The sequence below is a fragment of the Gymnoscopelus braueri genome (assembly GCF_963280865.1).
Source record: "Gymnoscopelus braueri genome assembly, chromosome: 5".
NCBI classification, from domain to species: Eukaryota; Metazoa; Chordata; class Actinopteri; order Myctophiformes; family Myctophidae; genus Gymnoscopelus; species Gymnoscopelus braueri.
The window spans coordinates 8,516,915-8,536,692 of NC_137606.1; the positions used below are offsets into that span (position 1 = coordinate 8,516,915).

The 19,778-nt window shown below is 42.3% G+C and overlaps 2 protein-coding genes across 3 annotated transcripts in view; both read left to right on the forward strand.

The window, feature by feature from the left end:
* The window catches only part of elna (elastin a), a 115,854-nt gene extending 113,344 nt beyond the window's left edge, over positions 1-2,510 (forward strand). Inside the window, exon 57 of the mRNA XM_080428676.1 lies at positions 16-2,510. Within this exon, the coding sequence (XP_080284802.1) occupies positions 16-29 (14 nt within the window). The 3' untranslated portion in view covers positions 30-2,510. The remainder of the gene's footprint in view (positions 1-15) is intronic.
* Positions 2,511-5,020: 2,510 nt separating this feature from the next.
* The window catches only part of limk1a (LIM domain kinase 1a), a 106,100-nt gene continuing 91,342 nt past the window's right edge, over positions 5,021-19,778 (forward strand). For both annotated transcript variants that reach the window (XR_013933180.1, XM_080428687.1), the window contains exons 1-2: positions 5,021-5,167; positions 17,561-17,660. Coding sequence is in view for 1 of the 2 variants with exons in the window: in XM_080428687.1 (XP_080284813.1) it covers positions 5,110-5,167; positions 17,561-17,660 (158 nt within the window). In the remaining variant the exon portion in view is untranslated. The remainder of the gene's footprint in view (positions 5,168-17,560; positions 17,661-19,778) is intronic.

The window sequence follows — 19,778 nt, forward strand, 5'->3', positions numbered from 1 at the left end:
TTGCCTCCCGTGCAGGACGAAAGAAGTAGAGGATTCTGTTGAGATACGCCGTGACCTCAAGAAACCATGGTGCTACTGCATGATCTAGAATGTACATTTAATATGCAAAAAAAATAACATGTTAGAGTATGTACTTACTTGACTTCAAAGGTCTATACAAACCCACCGACCCAGAGTTTTGTACATGTTCTGATGTGACTAGTGTTATTGATTGATTGATTGATTGATTGATTGATTGATTGATTGATTGATTGATTGATTGATTGTGCCTTTTAATAATCAATATGGTCAAGTTAGTCAGCCTTTACAATGACACTCCCCTCTCTGCATTAGCCTACTTAAAATGTAGTAGATAATTTGTGATTTTGTGCGTGTGCGTGTGCGTGTGCATGTGTGTGTGTGTGTGTGTGTGTGTGTGTGTGTGTGTGTGTGTGTGTGTGTGTGTGTGTGTGTGTGTGTGTGTGTGTGTGTGTGTGTGTGTGTGTGTGTGTGTGTGTGTGTGTGTGTGTGTGTGTGTGTGTGTTTGCGTGCGTGCGTGCATGTAAGGTGTGTACTATGGCTGTATTGTGTGGATGACTCTATTGTTGGTTTTCCTTTATGGGGCAAGAATGTGAAGGGCGCCCCCTTCCCATTGTAAGCACAAAGCGAGTCATGTGGGGTCCATCTATGTAGAGAGATGATGCATATTGTTACAATATTTCCTTCTATAGCAATGCTTCTCAAAGTGGGGTCCCTTAATGGGGCTTCCACGGGGTCCCCAGCAAAATGAGGAACAGTTTTAATTTCATTATTTCACTGGTAGAAGAGAGTTTCATTCTCTCCACTGTTATCTCCACACCTGTGAAGACAGTTGTAGACTTATGTAGTAAATCTAATCTTATGGGGGAGACTGGCACTAAATCTTTTGATACTCATTAAGTCCACGGCCTAGTAAGTATACATTTCAGGGTCCTTGACATGAAAATGTTTGAGAGCCACTGCCCTACTGCACCTATCCCCTTCATACTCGACATAGTGCAAGCCGATGTACAAGCTCACAACTTGTCGCTCCGCGAGCTTGTAGATCAGCTATTTTTGGTGCTCAACTAAGTATAAATCCGGCTTTATTGTGACAGTAGGCCTTATTTCCCCTCTACAGCACCAAATCACCTCGCAGCGCATTGCTTATATCAAACCTTCACATATCTGACAACATCAGAGTGGATTAGCTGGCAGAGTTCTGCCCACTCCCCAGAATTGCTTCTGGCTCCAAGATCATCTCTGCTGCTATTTTCAGGTCAGCATGGGTGAGGAACAGCATGGGGTGACGGGGTAGATGAGTTCAGCCCCATCTGCTCCCAGTAACGTTGCCAATCCTAGGTGCCATGTGGTTATTAAAGGTCTTCCTCAGCATTTCACCTATAATGTTGCCAAGCTTGTGATTTATGAAGAGCAGTTTCTGTTCTGAGGCGTGGGATGCTGATGACAATCAAAATGCGTTCGATGCAGTGCGGTGTAATGCATTTTGTTGTGACCAAATCTTTTAAAGAACTGACTTATTGTCTTTTTTTTTGTTTTTGTTTGATTGTTGTTGTTTTTTTCATTTATCTTTAAGTAGATACTGCAGCAACCAAAAGAAAAAACATTCAGAATCTGCTCTGGCATGTACTGTACATTATGTGTATGAAATGCAGAAAATGTTGACAAATCTTTTTTCTTGTTTTTGTGTTTTTGGGAGTCTGGGCTATGATGCGTTGCTCAGCTTGAAACATTTAATCTTTTTTTTTTCTCAGCAGTTATTTACATTTATAGATGTCGCCATTTCATCATTATTCAAGTTTCTGAAGTTTCCGCACCAACTTTTATTTTATTTTTTTCATCTGGCTCATCGCTTCAATAACTAATTTGTGAACAAGAAAATGAGAGAGAAGTGCTTTTGCCTTTTTTTTTGCTATTGCATTTATTCACTGTTAAATAATTATTATACTGAGCGAGAGCTTTCTTTAATGTGTCAGCCTTCGTCTTGAGCATCTTGTCTATAGTGAGACATGGGTGTCCAGTGCTCTTTATTGACTTGAGGCTTTACGACACATATTTGACCAAAGATCCATGAACCCCATCTCTCTCCCCCTCTCTCATTCTCTCTCTGGATGTGTGTACTGTATTTTGTACTAACTTGACTTCTCTTAAGTTCCTCCATTGCTCTTACATGGTGCTGTGTTAACAACAACTGTTCGGGTCGAAACCTAGTCTTTTGTGCCGTGGAATGTTATTGTTCATCTTTATTTAAACTTTGTTTGTTTTTTAAAGGAGAGTAATGCCTAATTTATACTCTGTTGCACGACAGTGTCGCAATGCAGATCTGTTTTCGGGGGCGAGCGTCACCGTCATGTGATGGAGTAGTAAATTGAGCCTAACAGTGGGGTTTTGCACTTTTTATATTTCCACGACACACACATTGTGACTTTGTTCCCGGATACCCTGGCATTTTATTTGCTTCATTAGATAACAAAATAAAATGTTTTAAAGGATGTCATCTCTCTTGTTGTTGTTTTTATATATTGCACATCATAGATTTGATATTAACAGAACAAGGGGCCTCAACAGTTTAGATATGAAATAGCAGGCATACGATCAATGTGATTGGATTCGAAATATAATATTTAAAGATATAGTGTGAGTGATATCTGTTTTGTTAAAGCAGCACTTTGTAACTTTTTAACAACTATAGGCTATAGCATATGTCCCACAAAATTGTAAAGTTGCATGTTTAAGCAATAACAATCATCCTTCCATAAATGTATAGACTCAGGGGGGTCCCTGCTAGGGCTTGTCTGTATTACTATGTATAGGGGAGACAATGAGTTTCATCCTGGCATTTGCCAAGGCAGAACTGCCAGTCAAAGCGAAGACTGGCCAATCACAGCGTGTCCTCACCGTACATGCTTGCAGAGACTCTTGGGTAGAGTAAAGTCAAAGATGTTGGCTGCCATGTTATTTGTGTCCAAAGTGGCCACTGATACCCCAAACTACATAGTGCTGCTTTAAAACAAAAAGTTGAAAAACACTCATTGCTCTAGAGTCTAGAGTGTTTATTCAATAGCAGAGGTTTCCCTGTCTCTCCAGCACTTAAATGAACAGAAAATACATTTTCAGGTGGGTTGCCAATTTCATCCAATCAGGAGAGAGTGCCAATTTATCAGCTTCATTTTTATAGTGTTCCAAGTGTGTCTGCTCACTTCTTTGTCATCACTTCCAATTTCACTTGTTTATCTTGTATGAGTTCTCTCTCCTGACTGGATCAATTGGTATCCCAACCTGAAAAAGCATTTTCTTTTTACTAAAGAGCTGAGAGACTGAACAAACACTTCACTGTAACACTTATTTTAAGAAGAAAATATAACTTGCTGCACCTTTAAATTGAATCAGATTTAAGAGGTGTGATTCATCACATAGCCTACTGTATCTCTGTGCTATTTGCAGTGAACTGTTGGTGTGGCAGACTGCCAGATTATGAACAATGTCCAACATAATACAAGTTAATATAATTAATAAAGTACGGTAATAAAAGTTAGTATGGGGCAGCCCGACAGCCAAATGGTTATGGCGTGTACCACATGCCTGACAGTAAGTCCCCGGTTTGATTCCCGGCCGGGTGGACCATTTGCTGCTGCCATGTCACTCACCTCTCAAATAAAGGTCCTGTACCAAAAAATGATTAAAAGTTAGTATGCAAGGTAGTAATAAAGTGTAAAGTGTAGAAAATGTTGATAACCATTCATGTGGGGGAAGAAAAACAGCATTGGTGTGTAGAGAAATAATACAGAAAATGTAATATAATGGAATACAAATGGATGAATAATACATGGTTACAATTAATAATGAATGCAAACAATATCACAAGTATAATCATGCATCGATATACTACACAGCCGTTGGCGTACTGAAATAATACAGAAGATAGATTTTACTAGAATATAAATGGATGAATAATACATGATTACATTCATTTAATAAATACAATTAGGCAAACATAATCACAAGCATAATCCTGCATCAATACATATACATTGGTGTGTAGAGAAATAATCCAGAGAATAGAATAGAGATGGATGAATAATACATGACTACAAATAAGGCAATTAATAATTAACGCAATCAGGCAAACATAATCACAAGCACTGTGTTTAATATGTAGTGCTAGTCCTCAGTGGTGTAAAGTAACTAAGTACATTTACTCAAGTACTTACTTTACTGGAGTAGTACTTTTACTTACTCCACTACATCTCAGAGGCAAATATTGTACTTTTACTCCACTACAATTATTTGAAAATTTTAGCTACTAGTTACTACCCCATTACTTATATTATTATTACAAAACATACATTAACCACTTCAGCCCTATATAGGAAATAGTCGATCTAAGCTGTAGATCTGCTATTTTCTAAATATTTGTATAAAATACATTTAAAAACTTGAAATGGGACATTCTTCTGCATAATGAGTACTTTCTACTTTTGGTCCTTTAAGTACATTTTGATACCAATACTTTGGTACTTTTACTCGAGTACATTTTGAATTCCGGACTTCTACTTGTAGAGTATTTCTACATTGCAGTATTGATACTTTTACTTAAGTAAAACATTTAGTAGCCTACTTTTTTCCACCACTGGACATTGGTGTATAGAGCAATAATCCAGAGTATAGATTAGAACATAATAGAAATGGATGAAGAATAACACATGAATGACTACAAATAAGGCAATTAATAATTAATGCAAACACACACAATCAAATTAGCACTGTGTTTGATATCATATGTACAGTAGTACTCAAAGTTCTCAGTCTCATATAGGGTGCATTGCGTAGTAGAAGATTGCGTTGCACTCATTTGCACTCGACTCCCAGTCCCAGGGATAGTCGCTGGTTGGCCAACCAGGAGCTGGAGGGAGGGAGGGAGGGAGGGAGCAGCTTCCCCCGGCAGACAGGCACAGGCAGGCGGCCAGGCGGCAGAGAGCGGCGCGGTGCGGAGGGAGTGCAGCTTGGGTTATTTGATATAGACTGACTACTGGACCAGGCTGGGTTAGGTTGTTGTTGGCTCTCTCACGGAGCTCCCGGTCGGACAGTTGAATGAGGTTGATGCTGCTCTGCTGCACCTGGAAGGACGAACGTATGGGAGAGGAGGAAGGTGAGTTTATTATTAAATATTATAACACATAATTATGAATGTATTGGAGAGGAGGAAGGTGGGTTTATTGTTAAATAGTATAACCCATTATTATGAATTGATATGGGAGAGGAGGAAGGTGAGTTATTTATAATAGCAAAAGACGTTATTATGAATGTATTGGAGGGGAGGAAGGTGAGTTTATTATAGCAAACAACATAATTAATAATGTATAGTGTTGGTGGTGAAGGAGGGAGCATCCTTCTGTTCTAATTGCACTGTGAGCAGGGCTGCAGTAACACTCTCCTAATCTCCTCATCTATAAATACATGCATTTATTGCTGCAAATAGGACATTTGTAGAGTGTGGTTTGGCTTGCAGAGGGTCGTGACCAGACTAGGACGGAAGACGCAGGGAAGATTTAAGCCATTTCTACAACATGCATACATGGTTCAACTTTTCGCATTTATGACGCCTCCTATGGGGCAGAAGTGAGAAGTGCAGAAAGATGCGTCATGACCATGGGTGTACTGGTCATGACCTTATTTATACCACCGGTCCAGACCCATAGAGACAGAGAGTTATGACACGCTTTGATCTCGCCGCAAAGCGGGCCGCTATGGGCTTTAGTTCCAAACAGTGGAACTATACCATTGTGATAGAACAAGCATTTCCGCATTCCATTCTTACGATGGGAGTCAATGCTAAACTCTCATATTAGATCATGCTGCACCAGTCATCATGACCATGGGCATGGGTGTACTGGTCATGACCCAATAAATCCAGGGGAAAATGCTATATATTTTTAACGTAACTTCTAAAGCCCTTTATACTTAAGTTGTGTGACAATTAGGGGAAATAGCCGATCCAATAATTGAGATATTTAATTACGTTTTCACCTGTAAAATAAAAATATAATAATGCTCAAAATAGGAAAGTGGTTAAAGTGTTGTAGCTACCCGATTGTGATTTGTCAGAAACAGCTACTTTTATGAAAACTGTGACAATACACACATTGGAAAATGCTATTCATATATCTATGAAACCATAAAACATGTTATTCCCTATATTTCCTATATAGTATTTAATTGTAAGCACACCATTCCTGATGAAGCTTATCAAACTGATGTAGCCTAATTTAAAAAAATATTCAATGAAAAAAGCATTGTCAGTTGTCACCCCATCTGGGACTTGAACTCCCAACCCTCCATATTCTAATCCACTGTTTTGTGGGTCTGCGGACCCCCACGGGTCCTTGAGGAGGGGGTTCCAGGGGGTCCCAAGCTAAATGATTGATACTGTATAAGAACCAAATGGACCTTTTACAGGTCTGTAACTCTGAGAGTGCACTCTCAGAGTTATGTGGGTCCATGCAATTCAAAAGGTTGAGAACCACTATTCTAGTCTAAGCCTATATGTTCTATAAATAGACTACAATGAATGTGGAGCAGCTTGGCTCACATTGTCATGTGTGTAACATGTGGAATAACGGCTGAACATTCTTATTGAGTACCCCATGTGTCACTCTTAACGTTGACTTCAACTTCTCAGCGTATCACTTCAGCATTTGGCTGTGAGTTAGGGTTAGTACAGCAGGGTGAAAATGAAGGTACATTGTGGCTGGCTGTGTAGTCTAAAGATTGTGGGAGATCTGGCAAAGAATGTAGGAGAATTGTAGCTCTGAATCATAGCCTAGAGTGGATCAGTTCCTCTCCCCTTCTGATCCACTCTAGGCTATGATTCAGAGCTAGAAGAATTGAGGAAAATCTCCGATTTAAAGTGGAGAGCAAAATGTGTGAGTTAGTTAGTTAGTTAGTTTCAATATAAGTCCATATGTTTTTGAGTTGATGCACAAATCCTCGAATGAATTGTTGTGAAGAATCTGCATTTTATCCAAATTCTAACCTCTGGTTCATTTACAAACACGATGCCAATGAATAAACTCGTAGTAATATGGACCGTTTTGAACAGTTGATACGACATTACAGTGTAACAGTGTACTGTACATACATGTAGGTTGATCGAGTAATTTCATGAGCATGCTAGACAGTATAGACTCCCATTTGCTCCATACATAGAGCCTACTTCAAAGTTCAGGTCTGACAGTTACTGTACATAGATATACATCTCTTTCTTGTTTTAGCCGTGTTGGTGTGTCGTGATTTAAGAGCCAAATTTGACATCAATTTCTAGTTTCAATGAAATATAATGGCACCTACTGGTTACGTATACGGTAGGTAGGGGACAGGGGTAGAGGTGGTCAGGGATATAAAATGACTGTTAGTGTTCATGATACTGCTTAGTGACACTCAGAACTGCCACTGTGTTGAGCTGTAGTTGACTTAATTAATCCCAGTCCAGCTATCACTTTACAGTGGCTCGAGTGGCTCGTCTAGTAGTGAAAGGTGTGTGTGTGTGTGTGTGTGTGTGTGTGTGTGTGTGTGTGTGTGTGTGTGTGTGTGTGTGTGTGTGTGTGTGTGTGTGTGTGTGTGTGTGTGTGTGTGTGTGTGTGTGTGTGTGTGTGTGTGTGTGTGTGTGTGTGTGTGTGTGTGTGTGTGTGTGTGTGTGTGTGTGTGTGTGTGTGTGTGTGTGGACATTTAGTGAGAGGGAGGACGCCGTTTGTTTCCAAAGCAGTCAATGTGCAGAATGTTGCTGCTGGTGCATGAATTACTGTGCATGTGTCTGTGTGCAGGCCTTAAGTAGGCCTATGTGCATGCTGGTGAGTGAGCTGTGCGTGCTCTTTGAGACCCCTGCAGTTCTCTGTTGTCAGGGGGGCTACAATTGTCAAATAGAGTAATGGTCCAGTAATGAACAGCAGAAGAGAGAGTGAGAAAGGGAGGGGGAGGGGGGATTTATAGTTGGAGAGGCATTATCCCAGGACAGTCGTACTTCTAGCCAATGAGATCAATACAACTACTCCAGCAAGACCGCTCACCCCAGCATTCGATTAGAGAAATGAGCCAGCTACATGAACCCTTTGCCAAAACATTTTAATTCTAATGGTGTACAGTATGGTCAAAGACTCTCAACTGATCATGTTGATTAAATATAACAGAATCAGAATCAGAATCAGAATCAGTTTTATTGTCACATCACAGGTTTACAAGGTAAAAAAGTGGGTGAAATTCTTTTTTGTACATCGTTCCCATCGCAACGTTAGTTTCCATAGAAAGAAGAGGGGGGGGGGAGAAGAAGAGGGTGGGGGGCAGGTGGGAAGGAGATCAAAAACAAGAGAGCAACAGAAGGCCAGACAAGTTATCTACATATTTACAAATTACCTGAGATAATAAATAAAAACTAAAAAAACTAAACTAAGGTGCCTGAGCATAGCAGCAATGTATTGTACTGTGCATGTTATACTTATACTGTGCATGATAGACAAGGACGTTAAGGTGCTTAAGGAGCACAATAAAAAGACCCAAAAAAAGTCAGTGCGTTATACAAGGGATTAAGGTGCAAAAGGTCAGTGCGTGTCCACCTAGAGTGGACTGACCCTAGTATAATCCGCATGTAGCTCCATGAGGGAGTGCAACAAAAAGTCATTTGTACCTGGTGTAGTCCACAGGTGTGTCCGAGGGGGGGGGCTAAAGTCCAAGTCATTGTCCCTGGTATAATCCACAGGTGTGTTCAGGAAGAGCCAGAAAAGTCTGCGCCGCCTGCTGTCAGGCTGCTGAACTCATCCAGGCTTATGCCCCATTCAGCATTCTGACAGCGGCTGGATTGAAACTACACCAAAATCTGGTGGTGGAACTCTTGATACTGCGGTAGAGCCCCTTGCCCGGTCGCGGTCGTTGTAGGGGGTTGAACAGTCTATGACTTGGGTGGTGCTTGTCCTTGATGATGCGCTTGGCTTTGACCACGCACCGCTTTTTGTACAGTTCCTGGAGCGCTGGGAGCTCGATTCCCATTATCCGCTCTGCCGATCGCACTACTCGTTGTAGGCTGACCTTTTCTCGGGCAGTGCAGTTCCCGTACCAGGCCGTGACACAGCCTGTTAGGATGCCTTCGACAGAACTGTTGTAGTACAGCCTGAGGATGCGACGTCCTACTCCGAGCTTCTTCAGGCGGCGGAGCCAGTACAGTCGCTGCTGAGCCTTTTTCCTCACGTGTGTGGAGTGCGTCTCCCATTTGAGGTCCTCCTCGATGTGTACTCCGAGGAACTTGAACTCGCTGACCCTTTCCACTGCAGCACCGTCGATGAGGATGGGCGCATGGTCTCTCCGCGGCCTCCTGAAGTCCACGATCAGTTCTTTGGTCTTGTCGACGTTAAGAGAGAGGTTGTTCTCACGGCACCAGTGTGCCAGTGATTTGATCTCCTCTCTGTAGTCAGACTCGTCGTTGTTGACGATTCGGCCTATCACTGTCTTGTCGTCCGCGTACTTTATGATGGTGTTGGAGACATGTGTGGCTATGCAGTCATACGTGTACAGGGAGTAGAGGAGAGGGCTCAGCACGCATCCCTGGGGTGCTCCGGTGTTGAGGGTCAGGGGGTCGGATGTGATGCTGCCCATTCTCACCACCTGATGTCGGTTGGACAAGAAGTCCTGTATCCAGTCGCACATGCTTGGGTGTAGCCCTAGGTGTCTGAGCTTTTTGTCAAGTATTGCTGGGACAATGGTGTTGAATGCTGAGCTGTAGTCCACGAACAGCATACGTACATATTTGTCCTTCAGCAGCTTGTTGTCCATGTGCGAGAGGACGGTGTGGAGAGCCATGGCAATAGCGTCGTCGGTGGATCTGTTTTTGCGGTATGCATACTGCCACGGATCCAGCGAGGCAGGTAGCGTGGAGCTGATGTATTCCCTCACCAGTTTCTCGAAACACTTGCTGACGATCGGGGTGAGAGCAACAGGTCTCCAGTCGTTCAGGCATGTCACTTTGGCCTTTTTGGGAATGGGCACAATGGTTGACATTTTGAACCCTGCAGGGACCACAGCCAGGGAGAGGGAGAGGTTAAAGATGTCAGCGAAGACACCCGCCAGCTGGTCTGCACATGTCTTAAGGACCCGGCCTGGAATCCCATCAGGTCCGGCTGCCTTGTGGATGTTGACCCGTGTGAAGGCTGTACGCACTTCTCTCTCCGAGATGGTTAGAGGAGGGTTCTCCTCTGCTGGTGCTGCTGATGGCCCCGCTTGGCTGCCGCGGTTGGAGCTGATCTCAAACCGGCCGTAGAAAGTGTTCAGTTCGTTGGGGAGGGAGGCAGGCGGGTTCACCTCGCTTCTGGTTCTTGTTTTGCAGTCTGTCAAGGTGTGTACTGCCTGCCATGTGCTCCTGATGTCGCCACTGCTGAGTTTGTCTTGCATCTTTTTTGTGTAGGCCTTTTTCGCCTTCCTGATGGCGCTGTTTAGGGCCGCGCGCGTCGTGTTGCGCGTTTCCACGTCGCCAGATTTGAAACCAGCGTCCCGTTCATGCAGATGTGCACGTACTCCGCTGTCCATCCATGGTTTCTGATTGGGATAGATCCGAACTGTCTTTTTTGGGACTATGTCATCTATGCACTTGCTGATAAAGCCAGTGACTGAGTCTGAGAGTTCGTTGATGTTATTCCCAGCGGCGTTCTTAAACATCCCCCAGTCAGTCTGGTAGAAGCAGGATTGTAGCATAGCGTCTGTGTCCTCAGACCAGATTCGGATTTCCTTCTCAACGACCGGCTCCCTTTTTAGCCTCTGTTTGTAGGCAGGTAGCAGCTGGATGGCGTCGTGGTCAGAGCTTCCTAGCGGTGGGCGGCGGAGAGCTTTGTATCCATCCTTGAAGGGCGTGTAGCAGTGGTCAAGAATATTGTCACCACGGGTACTGCAGGCGACATGCTGGTGGAATTTGGGAAAGACCTTTTTTAAGTCTGTCCGGTTGAAGTCGCCTAGGCAGATGACTGCGCAGTCCGGGTGGCGATTTTCTTGTGCACTGATCGCCTGGTGTAATTCCCTCATAGCTGTGTCCTTATTAGCTCCAGGATGAATGTAAACAACGGCTACAATCACGATGCTGAAGTCGCGTGGTAGGTAGAAAGGACGGCAGGCTATGATTAAAAGTTCAAGGTCTGGTGAGCAGTGACTGTCTAGGATTTTAACATCTTTGCACCAGTTGTTGTTGATCAAGGCACAAACTCCCCCCCCACGTTGCTTACCGCTCAGTACAGGGTCTCTGTCTTTCCTATACGCGGTGAAGCCAGGAGGAGTGATAGAAGAATCAGATGCTAACTCCGTTAGCCACGTCTCTGTTAGCACAACGATACAGGTCCTCCTCGTCTCTGCGTTGTATTTAACGCGCGCCAGTAAGTCGTCCATAGTGGTCACTGTTCTTGATTCACACAGAGATCTAACGTTCGCTAGCAGGATTGAAGGCAGTGCAGGTTTATATCCACGTTTTGTTGTTCTTACGAGAAGACCCGCTCTAGTGCCTCGCCGCCACGGTCTTTTTCGTCGGGGGTATGTTGTTGATCCGGCTGGAACAAAGGGTACCCCACCCCCCCCCCAGCCGAGCGGGAGGTTTTCGGCAAAAAAGTCCGGAATTCTGTGTGTAATCGCTGTGCTGATGTCCATAAGTGCTTGTCTGTCATAACTCCTTAGACACGCGACGGTGTAGGGAAAAAAGAGAAGGCTAAAAAATACTAAAAAGATGGAAAAACGTTGCGATGCTACGGAGCTTGTACGAATGCGGCCGTCTTTCATGGCGCTTCCGGTCAACCTAAGTTGGCGACAGAAAATAGTATGGATCACTTCAAACTTTACACTTTATTTGTCCCCAGAGGGCAGTTATTGTTCTTTGCAGCAAGACTTTAGAAGACGATACAATACAGAAAGGTACATCTGCATCAAAGGACTGAATGTTGCCGACTCGGGGAAAAACAACAGAGTGTGGTCTCAGGTTGACCTTCCTATTCTAGCATCTCGTACAAAAAAATGAAGTGCTGAGTTTCAGGATATCAGTTACAAGGACACCATGTCGCTAATATAAATACAACATAGGTATGTAAATACACTACAATACTTGAAATCTGAACCTGAGAATGAAGGGAGTGGGAGCTGACGGACATGTATGTTGTACCAGTGGTGCTATATGTTACTTTTCTGGACACCTTGGATTTAAAACTGCTGACTTTGGCTCTTTTGGAAAGAGCAATTTTGGCCTTACACAGAGATTACCATACCAGCAGATTACAGAAGATGTTAACACAGACTCAGTGTAGGTCTTATTTTATGGAGGCAGTACATTCGTTGCTGCATGGCCCTTTTTTGCAAAGTATCTCCGTGTTAGAGTTAAAATTCTACTTAAAGGGATACTTCACTTTAGGGCCGGGGACACATTTAAAAAAAATATTAAAAATAAATGAAAAAAGTTATGGAAAATTCATGGCCCCCTCACGCATTAGTAGGACACTCTAATGCGTGAGGGGGCCATGAATTTTCCATAACTTTTTTCATTTATTTTTAATATTTTTTTTAAATGTGTCCCCGGCCCGAAAGTGAAGTATCCCTTTAATGTCAATCAAGCTGCCAGTATGTAACAGAATCAGAATCATCTTCTTTATTGTCACATCATTTTGTAGTATTCCGTGAGAAGAGAGAGGATAGAGGTAGAGAGAGAGAGCAGAAGACAAAAAAAAGAAACAAACATGGGCTAGAAACGGGTTAAATAAACAAATCAAGATATATACATATCAGATAGCATATGTGATAGCACTGCAGGTTATGTAAATGATGTTTTAGAACATTAGCATAATATGCAGCAGGTGTGTACAACCCTGCCCTTTGATGGTAGTGATATTAGACACAGAAAGTTTGTAGGCTCAAATCAATGAGCAATGCCCTTCATCTTTGTCACATTTAGTGGCAGGAATACCCTGTCACACCAGTATATCGTTGCTGTCGGGTGGAAACGTCATTATATCCAAAACTGTTACTTTTCAGGATTCAAATTCAAAAGTATCAAAAGTAGGCCCGGGCACCTATGCTCCATTGTAGCCTGGCGGTGCGTCGCGGGTTCGAGTCCCGATCCTGACGGCCTTTGCTGCGTGTCACTCCCCATCTCTCTCTCCACGTTTCCTCTCTAAACTTCACCACACTATCAATAAAGGCATAAAAAGCCCCAAATAAATCTTTAAAAAAACTTTTAAATAGCAATAGTAGCATATCGACAAGCTCAAAATGCGTCGCTTCGCGCCACGTTTCGAGCTCCTGGATCTGATTTTGTGTGACGCTGTAGTACAGCGCTACTCAACACGCGGCCCCAACGCAGCGTCTCTGCGGCCCGTCATGGTCAAGCACAGGATAGAAATATACATTTCCGTTCAAATATATGGGTTGCTTCCTCTTTTTTCAAAAACAAACAGACATACACAGGGGCGTCAATTGGGTATGGCAAGGTAGAATAGTAACCTAATGCAGGTGTAAGACCATTGTGTTTGTATTGTGTTATAACTGTTATAAACTATGCATTATACCATAGTTTTCTATGCATTTCGCGCGCGGCTTTGCCGCGCGCCCAGGATAGGTGTCTCTTATTTCAATCTCTGGGAGTTGGCAAACCTAACCTTACCATACCTTAGCTTTGCTGTAACTGACGCCACTGGACATATACACAAAATAAACAGGTACAGTGAAAATAATAGGATGTCAAAATGAACATTTTCTTATAACAATAACAATGTGTAGTGTTTTACAAAATCGAAAGATCCAAAATAGGACCGCCATTTTTAGCTTGCGGCCCTTTGGACTTTTGGTATTTTGCTGAGTGGCCCCTGAGCCATCTTAAAGGGAATTTTCACTTTCAAAAAAACTTTTGGTAATTTTATCGTCTACTCAGGCTTTTGTGAGCCCCCCAGACCATTTTTAAGTTTCTTGATTCAGTATTTAGATATTTGATATTCATTCACTAAATTTTTAACATGTTAGATTCATCAAAAATACCCGTCCTTGGTTCTGCTGACTCTCCCTGCCCTCCTAATACGCAAGGGGGCCGTGTTTTTTCGATAACTTTTTTCATTTATTTTTTATATTTTTTTTTGAAAAATTTATTAAATTAAATACAATAAAAATAAAATAAATGAAATAAGTAATCGAAAAAACACGGCCCCTCACGTATTAGGAGGGCAGGGTGAGTCAGCAGAACCAAGGACGGGTGTTTTTGATGAATCTAACAGGTTAAAAATTGAGTTTGAAGTTATAATGGGTTTGTATAGGAAGGGGGCGTGTCTGATAAAATGATTATCAAATATCTAAATACTAAATCAAGCAACTTTAAAAACGGTCTGGGGGGCTCACAAAAGCCTGAGTAGACGATAAAATGACCCAAAGTTTTTTTTAAAGTGAAATATCCCTTTAAGTTGAGTAGCCCTGCTGTAGTATGATCAAGTAAGGCGTTAATTTACGGAAAAACTAAACGTTATAATATGGAGATAAGAGGTTTCTGCCCGACAGCGACCATATACAGTACATGAAGTCATCAACGACAGGACCACGATCCTTTTCATCAGCATGGAGGAGAATGACACTATGAGAGTCGTCTGTAAATGTTACTGATGGCAATATAAATAATACAGAGGCGTGGTGAAAGGACACACCCCTGGGGAAACCCTGTAGGTATATCAACAGACAGACCATTAATGAATCAATTAATTAAATCTGGCCCCTTCCCTTTTAATTGTCTTTGTGGTGCTGGCCAAGTACACTTGCAGATAGTACTGTACAGTACCTTATAATGACTCCTTATAAGGAGCAGTGGTCAGCTATTGAACAGCAGCAGTTGAGGTTCATTGTTTAGCTTGTACACTAAGCCAGGAGGAGCCAGGGATTGAACCATGTGCACAAAGATGGTCGTTTTTTATTTTTCAGTCTCCATGGCCCTTCCCGCAGAGCAAAACGCAGTTTAAAACATACTTTACTTTACCTGGCAAGAACAACTGATGACATTATCTATAGGTGTGTCACTGTGGGACAGTAAGTTTAATATGTGAATGAAAGTTAGGAAGTTCAGTAATATTAGTAGTAAACATCATTTCAGGAAGTACTTGGGTGCATTCATTGTTTACTTTGTTCCGCTTACAGTGTTCAGTCAAGTTTTGTTTCAGATAGGCTTGTGTTTGCTTGAATATTTCAGTCTCCTGAAAATGTACTGTATTTTACTTTCTTTATGCTCCATAAAAAAAAAACACTTTAGCAAATTCAATGTAACAAACTATAAAGAATTCTGATTAACTGATTACATTCTTAGATGTATCTCTGTACCTTGAGGCTTCTCAATAGCAAGTGGTTTGTTTGTGTTCTTTTCCTGAAGAGGTGTCTGTAGGGTATTAAGAATTCTGAATTTGATTTTGTGTTCCTTTTCTCCCAGGTACACTACAGTATGTACTTGGATGTTTTTACGTACTATAGTCCTAAACTCCTTATAACTGGACCAAAAAGTGGACCAACAGAAAGTTCTGTTTGCACTGACATTGTCAGTTCATTTGAAAGAAGACTCAGTTCTCTTTCTGGTCAACCTCAGCTTCTGTTCACACTTATAGTTCATTTTTAGAGTTGGTTCAGCAGGCCATCTGTCTATGGCAAGCCTAGAGGGCGAGGTTGTGTGTTTATATAGATGACTATTTGTTTGTCTCTTCTATTCTAACTAACAGACTCAGTTAGATAAGCAAATATTCTTGGTCTTTCTTTGGAAACACGTGTACAGTCACGCACCCACGCTCGCAGACAAGCACGCACGCACAATAACAATTTTTTTTACAAAAAGTAGAGAAATATTTTCCACCTACTGTATTAGATAACCGAACACTTTGATTCAGAAACTTCGAAACTCCTAAAATGCTTTTCCATGAAAATATCCCACGCCTTTGGTCGATGGTGGATAAGCATAGCAGAGCCTAATGTTCCTTCATTAGAGGGGATTCTGCACTCCACAGCTAATGAGGGTCATTTCATGGATGCTATCTTTAGCTCTCTCTCTGGTGTTGTGGTTCGTATAGCTGCTGTTATTTCCGTGAGCAATACAGCCTGTTGTGTCTTAAAGAAAGGGATGCTAAACATTGTAGGAAGTTTCATCAGAAGGAGCTAGGAGATGGCAGTCCATTTGCAGTGAGCTTTGTTTCCAAAATTCTGTTGAAAAATATGAATTGTTAGCAAAAAGGTTGTACAACCTCTACTACACCTTCAGACAGATTGTCTTGGGTTCTAGAGGGCTTGGATCTTCAGCACCAGCTAAAATTATGCCATTTAAAGTTACAATCCGAAAGTTTCCATCGCCTCTTTCTCCCGGACGGAGAGAAACAATTACAACGATATCTGAATTGCAATAAATATGGCGACTCAATCTGGTGAGGTGTGAGTAGGGAGACTACTAGTTCTAACAGAGGCCTACTTTACCATGCAGCTTGGTTAAAATGGTGTTTTATCCATTGAAATAAGTCCTGGATTGTAGCTTTAACCACCTCCATTTATTACCTATTCTAATAATAACCTGCTAGAGTGTGACAGGTTGCTTTAGAAACTAGACAGACTGCAGGTAAAGTAGAGGATTTCTCAGAGTCTCTACGGAGCTGGTGTTTTTTGTCACACCGTCTCAAACCAGTTATGTCATGTTCGATGTGTTGAGGCTGAATTCTTCACCTCCTACGTGTGATTTGTATGAGAACAAGGTTGTAGGGAAATGATTGCACGCCGTCGATGCACATCCTCTCTGCTGCTAGTATGATGTGTCATTGTTGACAGGATTATGTGTCATGAATTTGTAATATGCAAATGAAAAGGTGTACTGTGCACATAATGCCCATTCATCCCTATGCCATTCACATGGATAAAAGTTCTGTCGCCACGACTGATTTCAGGCATTTGGATTCCATAGAAGCCAGCATGTCTTCTATGGAATCATGCCATGCACCGAAAATATGCTATCTAGCCTATTTTCGGTTATTTGTTATTTTAAGATTAAAGAGTATTTGAAATGGTCAAACTAGCAATAGCATGCATGTTCAATCTTTCAGAAAATCCTAATGATCTCAGATATTTCATAAAAGCATGCAGGTTAACCCTCTGGCGTCTGGCATTTTGTTTCAAAATACATGTCAGGTCTGGTATGGCCAGTCTTTAGCATCAATCTGCACTTACTTCAACTGGTTGGCTGTATGGCTACTAAATATAGTATAATTCTACATATTGTGCTCTACTTGTTTGGGTTCCTTTAACGCTGTTTCACAAATCGCACATTAGGACTTTGCCTGACTGCATTTTTTCAGTCGTGAGATTTGCTTTAATCCGTGTGTGTGTGTGTGTGTGTGTGTGTGTGTGTGTGTGTGTGTGTGTGTGTGTGTGTGTGTGTGTGTGTGTGTGTGTGTGTGTGTGTGTGTGTGTGTGTGTGTGTGTGTGTGTGTGTGTGTGTGTGTGTGTGTGTGTGTGTGTGTGTGTGTGTGTGTGTGTGTGTGTGTAGCTGGTGGAAGCTTGCCCGTCTGTGCGGGATGCAAACAGAAGATCTATGATGACCAGTATCTGCAGGCCCTCAACAATGACTGGCACACCATCTGCTTCAGGTCAGTAACGAACGATGACGCAAATCACAATTCACTGTTCATTATTTTACATATAAATCTTGAGAACAGTTCCTTAGCTGTTAGCGAATGTATTTCACAGCTACGCTAAATTTCAAAAGGGCAATGGCACTGTAAGTGTTCTTGTCAGAATAGATGACTGAATGGGTGAGAATGTTCTAAAGTGAAAACACTTTCTTTTAGCAAAAAGATGAAATACTTCTTGACGAAGAAGGAAGGTAGACCTTGTTAATCCTGTAGGGGAAATTCTGTTTCAGCTTCACCCAGCTGATGGCTGCTCAGATGGTCGTGATGAGCACTTGGTGGTTGTTGTGGTGGTGGTGGTAGGAGGCTGTTAGGGGTCAAGTATCTTGTTCAGGCGAACAAGTGACCTTCTGATTACCAGACGGGGAAAAAAAGTGTAAAAAATAAAAGGCCTTAGTGCAGTGGGAGTGATAAAACCTGCAGATTGATGCCAATCTGTTGGATCGGACTGGACCTGAGGGTCACGGCTGGGTCAGGATGAAGTAGTTTAATCAGCTTGGACAACTTTGTTATTTTTTGGAATTCATATGTTTTTTGATCAGCAGCTTGTCACAAGAATGCTTTCAGTCCGTGTGGAGAATAGATTGAAGCATTTCCTCCTAACCTGTCAGAGAGAACGAGAGGAGAATGAACATGTGTGTTAGTAAAGCTATGGCAGCACTTAACACCCTGTGATAAAGATTCACACACTGTCACACTTCTTCTGCCTGTCAGCCATTATCTCCATGCCCCTCTCTCTCTCTCTCTCTCTCTCTCTCTCTCTCTCTCTCTCTCTCTCTCTCTCTCTCTCTCTCTCTCTCTCTCGCTCCCCCCCCCCTCTCTCAAACTCACTCATTTATCTGTCTCTCTCCCACTCTTTCTCTTTGTGTGTATTGCCAGAGATTGAGACATTCATCCATCCAAATTGAATTACTTACTATAGCGGTTCAAATCTCCCAAAGTGCTTTTTTGTTGTTCTCTGGTTCTCTTCCCACTGAAGAGCCTGTATATTATAAAGCCTGTCTGTCATGTTCTTTCCGCTGTTAATGTTATTATCTCTCTCTCTCTTCATACTCTCCTGACTGGGCTTAAGGAAAAACCTGAAGGGGTTCATGCATGAGATGTTACTTCATTGTCACATTGATATTGGATAGCCGGCCAGCTCTGATTTCATGGCGGTGGTGTGCCTGCCTGCCTGCCTGGACATGTGAATGAAAATTGATTGGCGGATGTGATGTGACTTGCTAATGGCTAATCAGTCCTTTTCACTACCTTCCAAATGCAATTTGAGACTTCCACTGTAGCATCTGCCAGGCTGCCATCACAGGCAGATGGCATAAGTCTCTAGGCTGAGTTATATACTTAGATGGCGAGTGGGTGTCGCACACCAGAAATAGCCGTTCTACAAGCTCCCAACGCGTCTCGCTGCGACGCGTTGGGAGCTTGTAGATCTGCTATTTTCCATGCGTGACACCGCTGGCTGCGCAACTAAAGCATAAATCATAATGTGTCTGGTTCAATCGCTGGTTGCAGTTTATCACAGATTGCCAAATTTGCCAGGGTTCCTTCCTGGAAAACCTTGGAACTTTTTGATGCACTTAAGGAAAATGACCAAATAGTTTTATGTACACTAGTGGTTTCCAAACTGGGGGGTGATTACTGTAGCTTAATATGCAACATTGTTTTCTCACTCAACAGTAAACAAACCAACATACAGTATAAGTGGATACAGGATATCTGCACATTTCTGAAGTTACAATTTAATGACTATTAAGACCTTTTTAATACCAAATTGGCCAAATTGTTAAATATTACCCAAGAAAGAGGCAAACATTGTGAAAATAGCTGATCTACAAGCTCGTAGTTCGGCTATTTTCACAAAATGTATCTGTGGAACCGAGTCAAACTAAGTGTTACCTACAATTCCAAGTGCTTGTCAGGGCGGGGGGGGGGGGGGGGTCGCGGCCTGAAAGGTTTGGGAACCCTTGGTGTACATCTTATAAAATAAAATAGTTTTAGGTACAGTATATATATTATGTTTATAACAGACATGATGACCTGAGATTAGGTTTTGGTACAGTAAGCAGGGAGGGATGG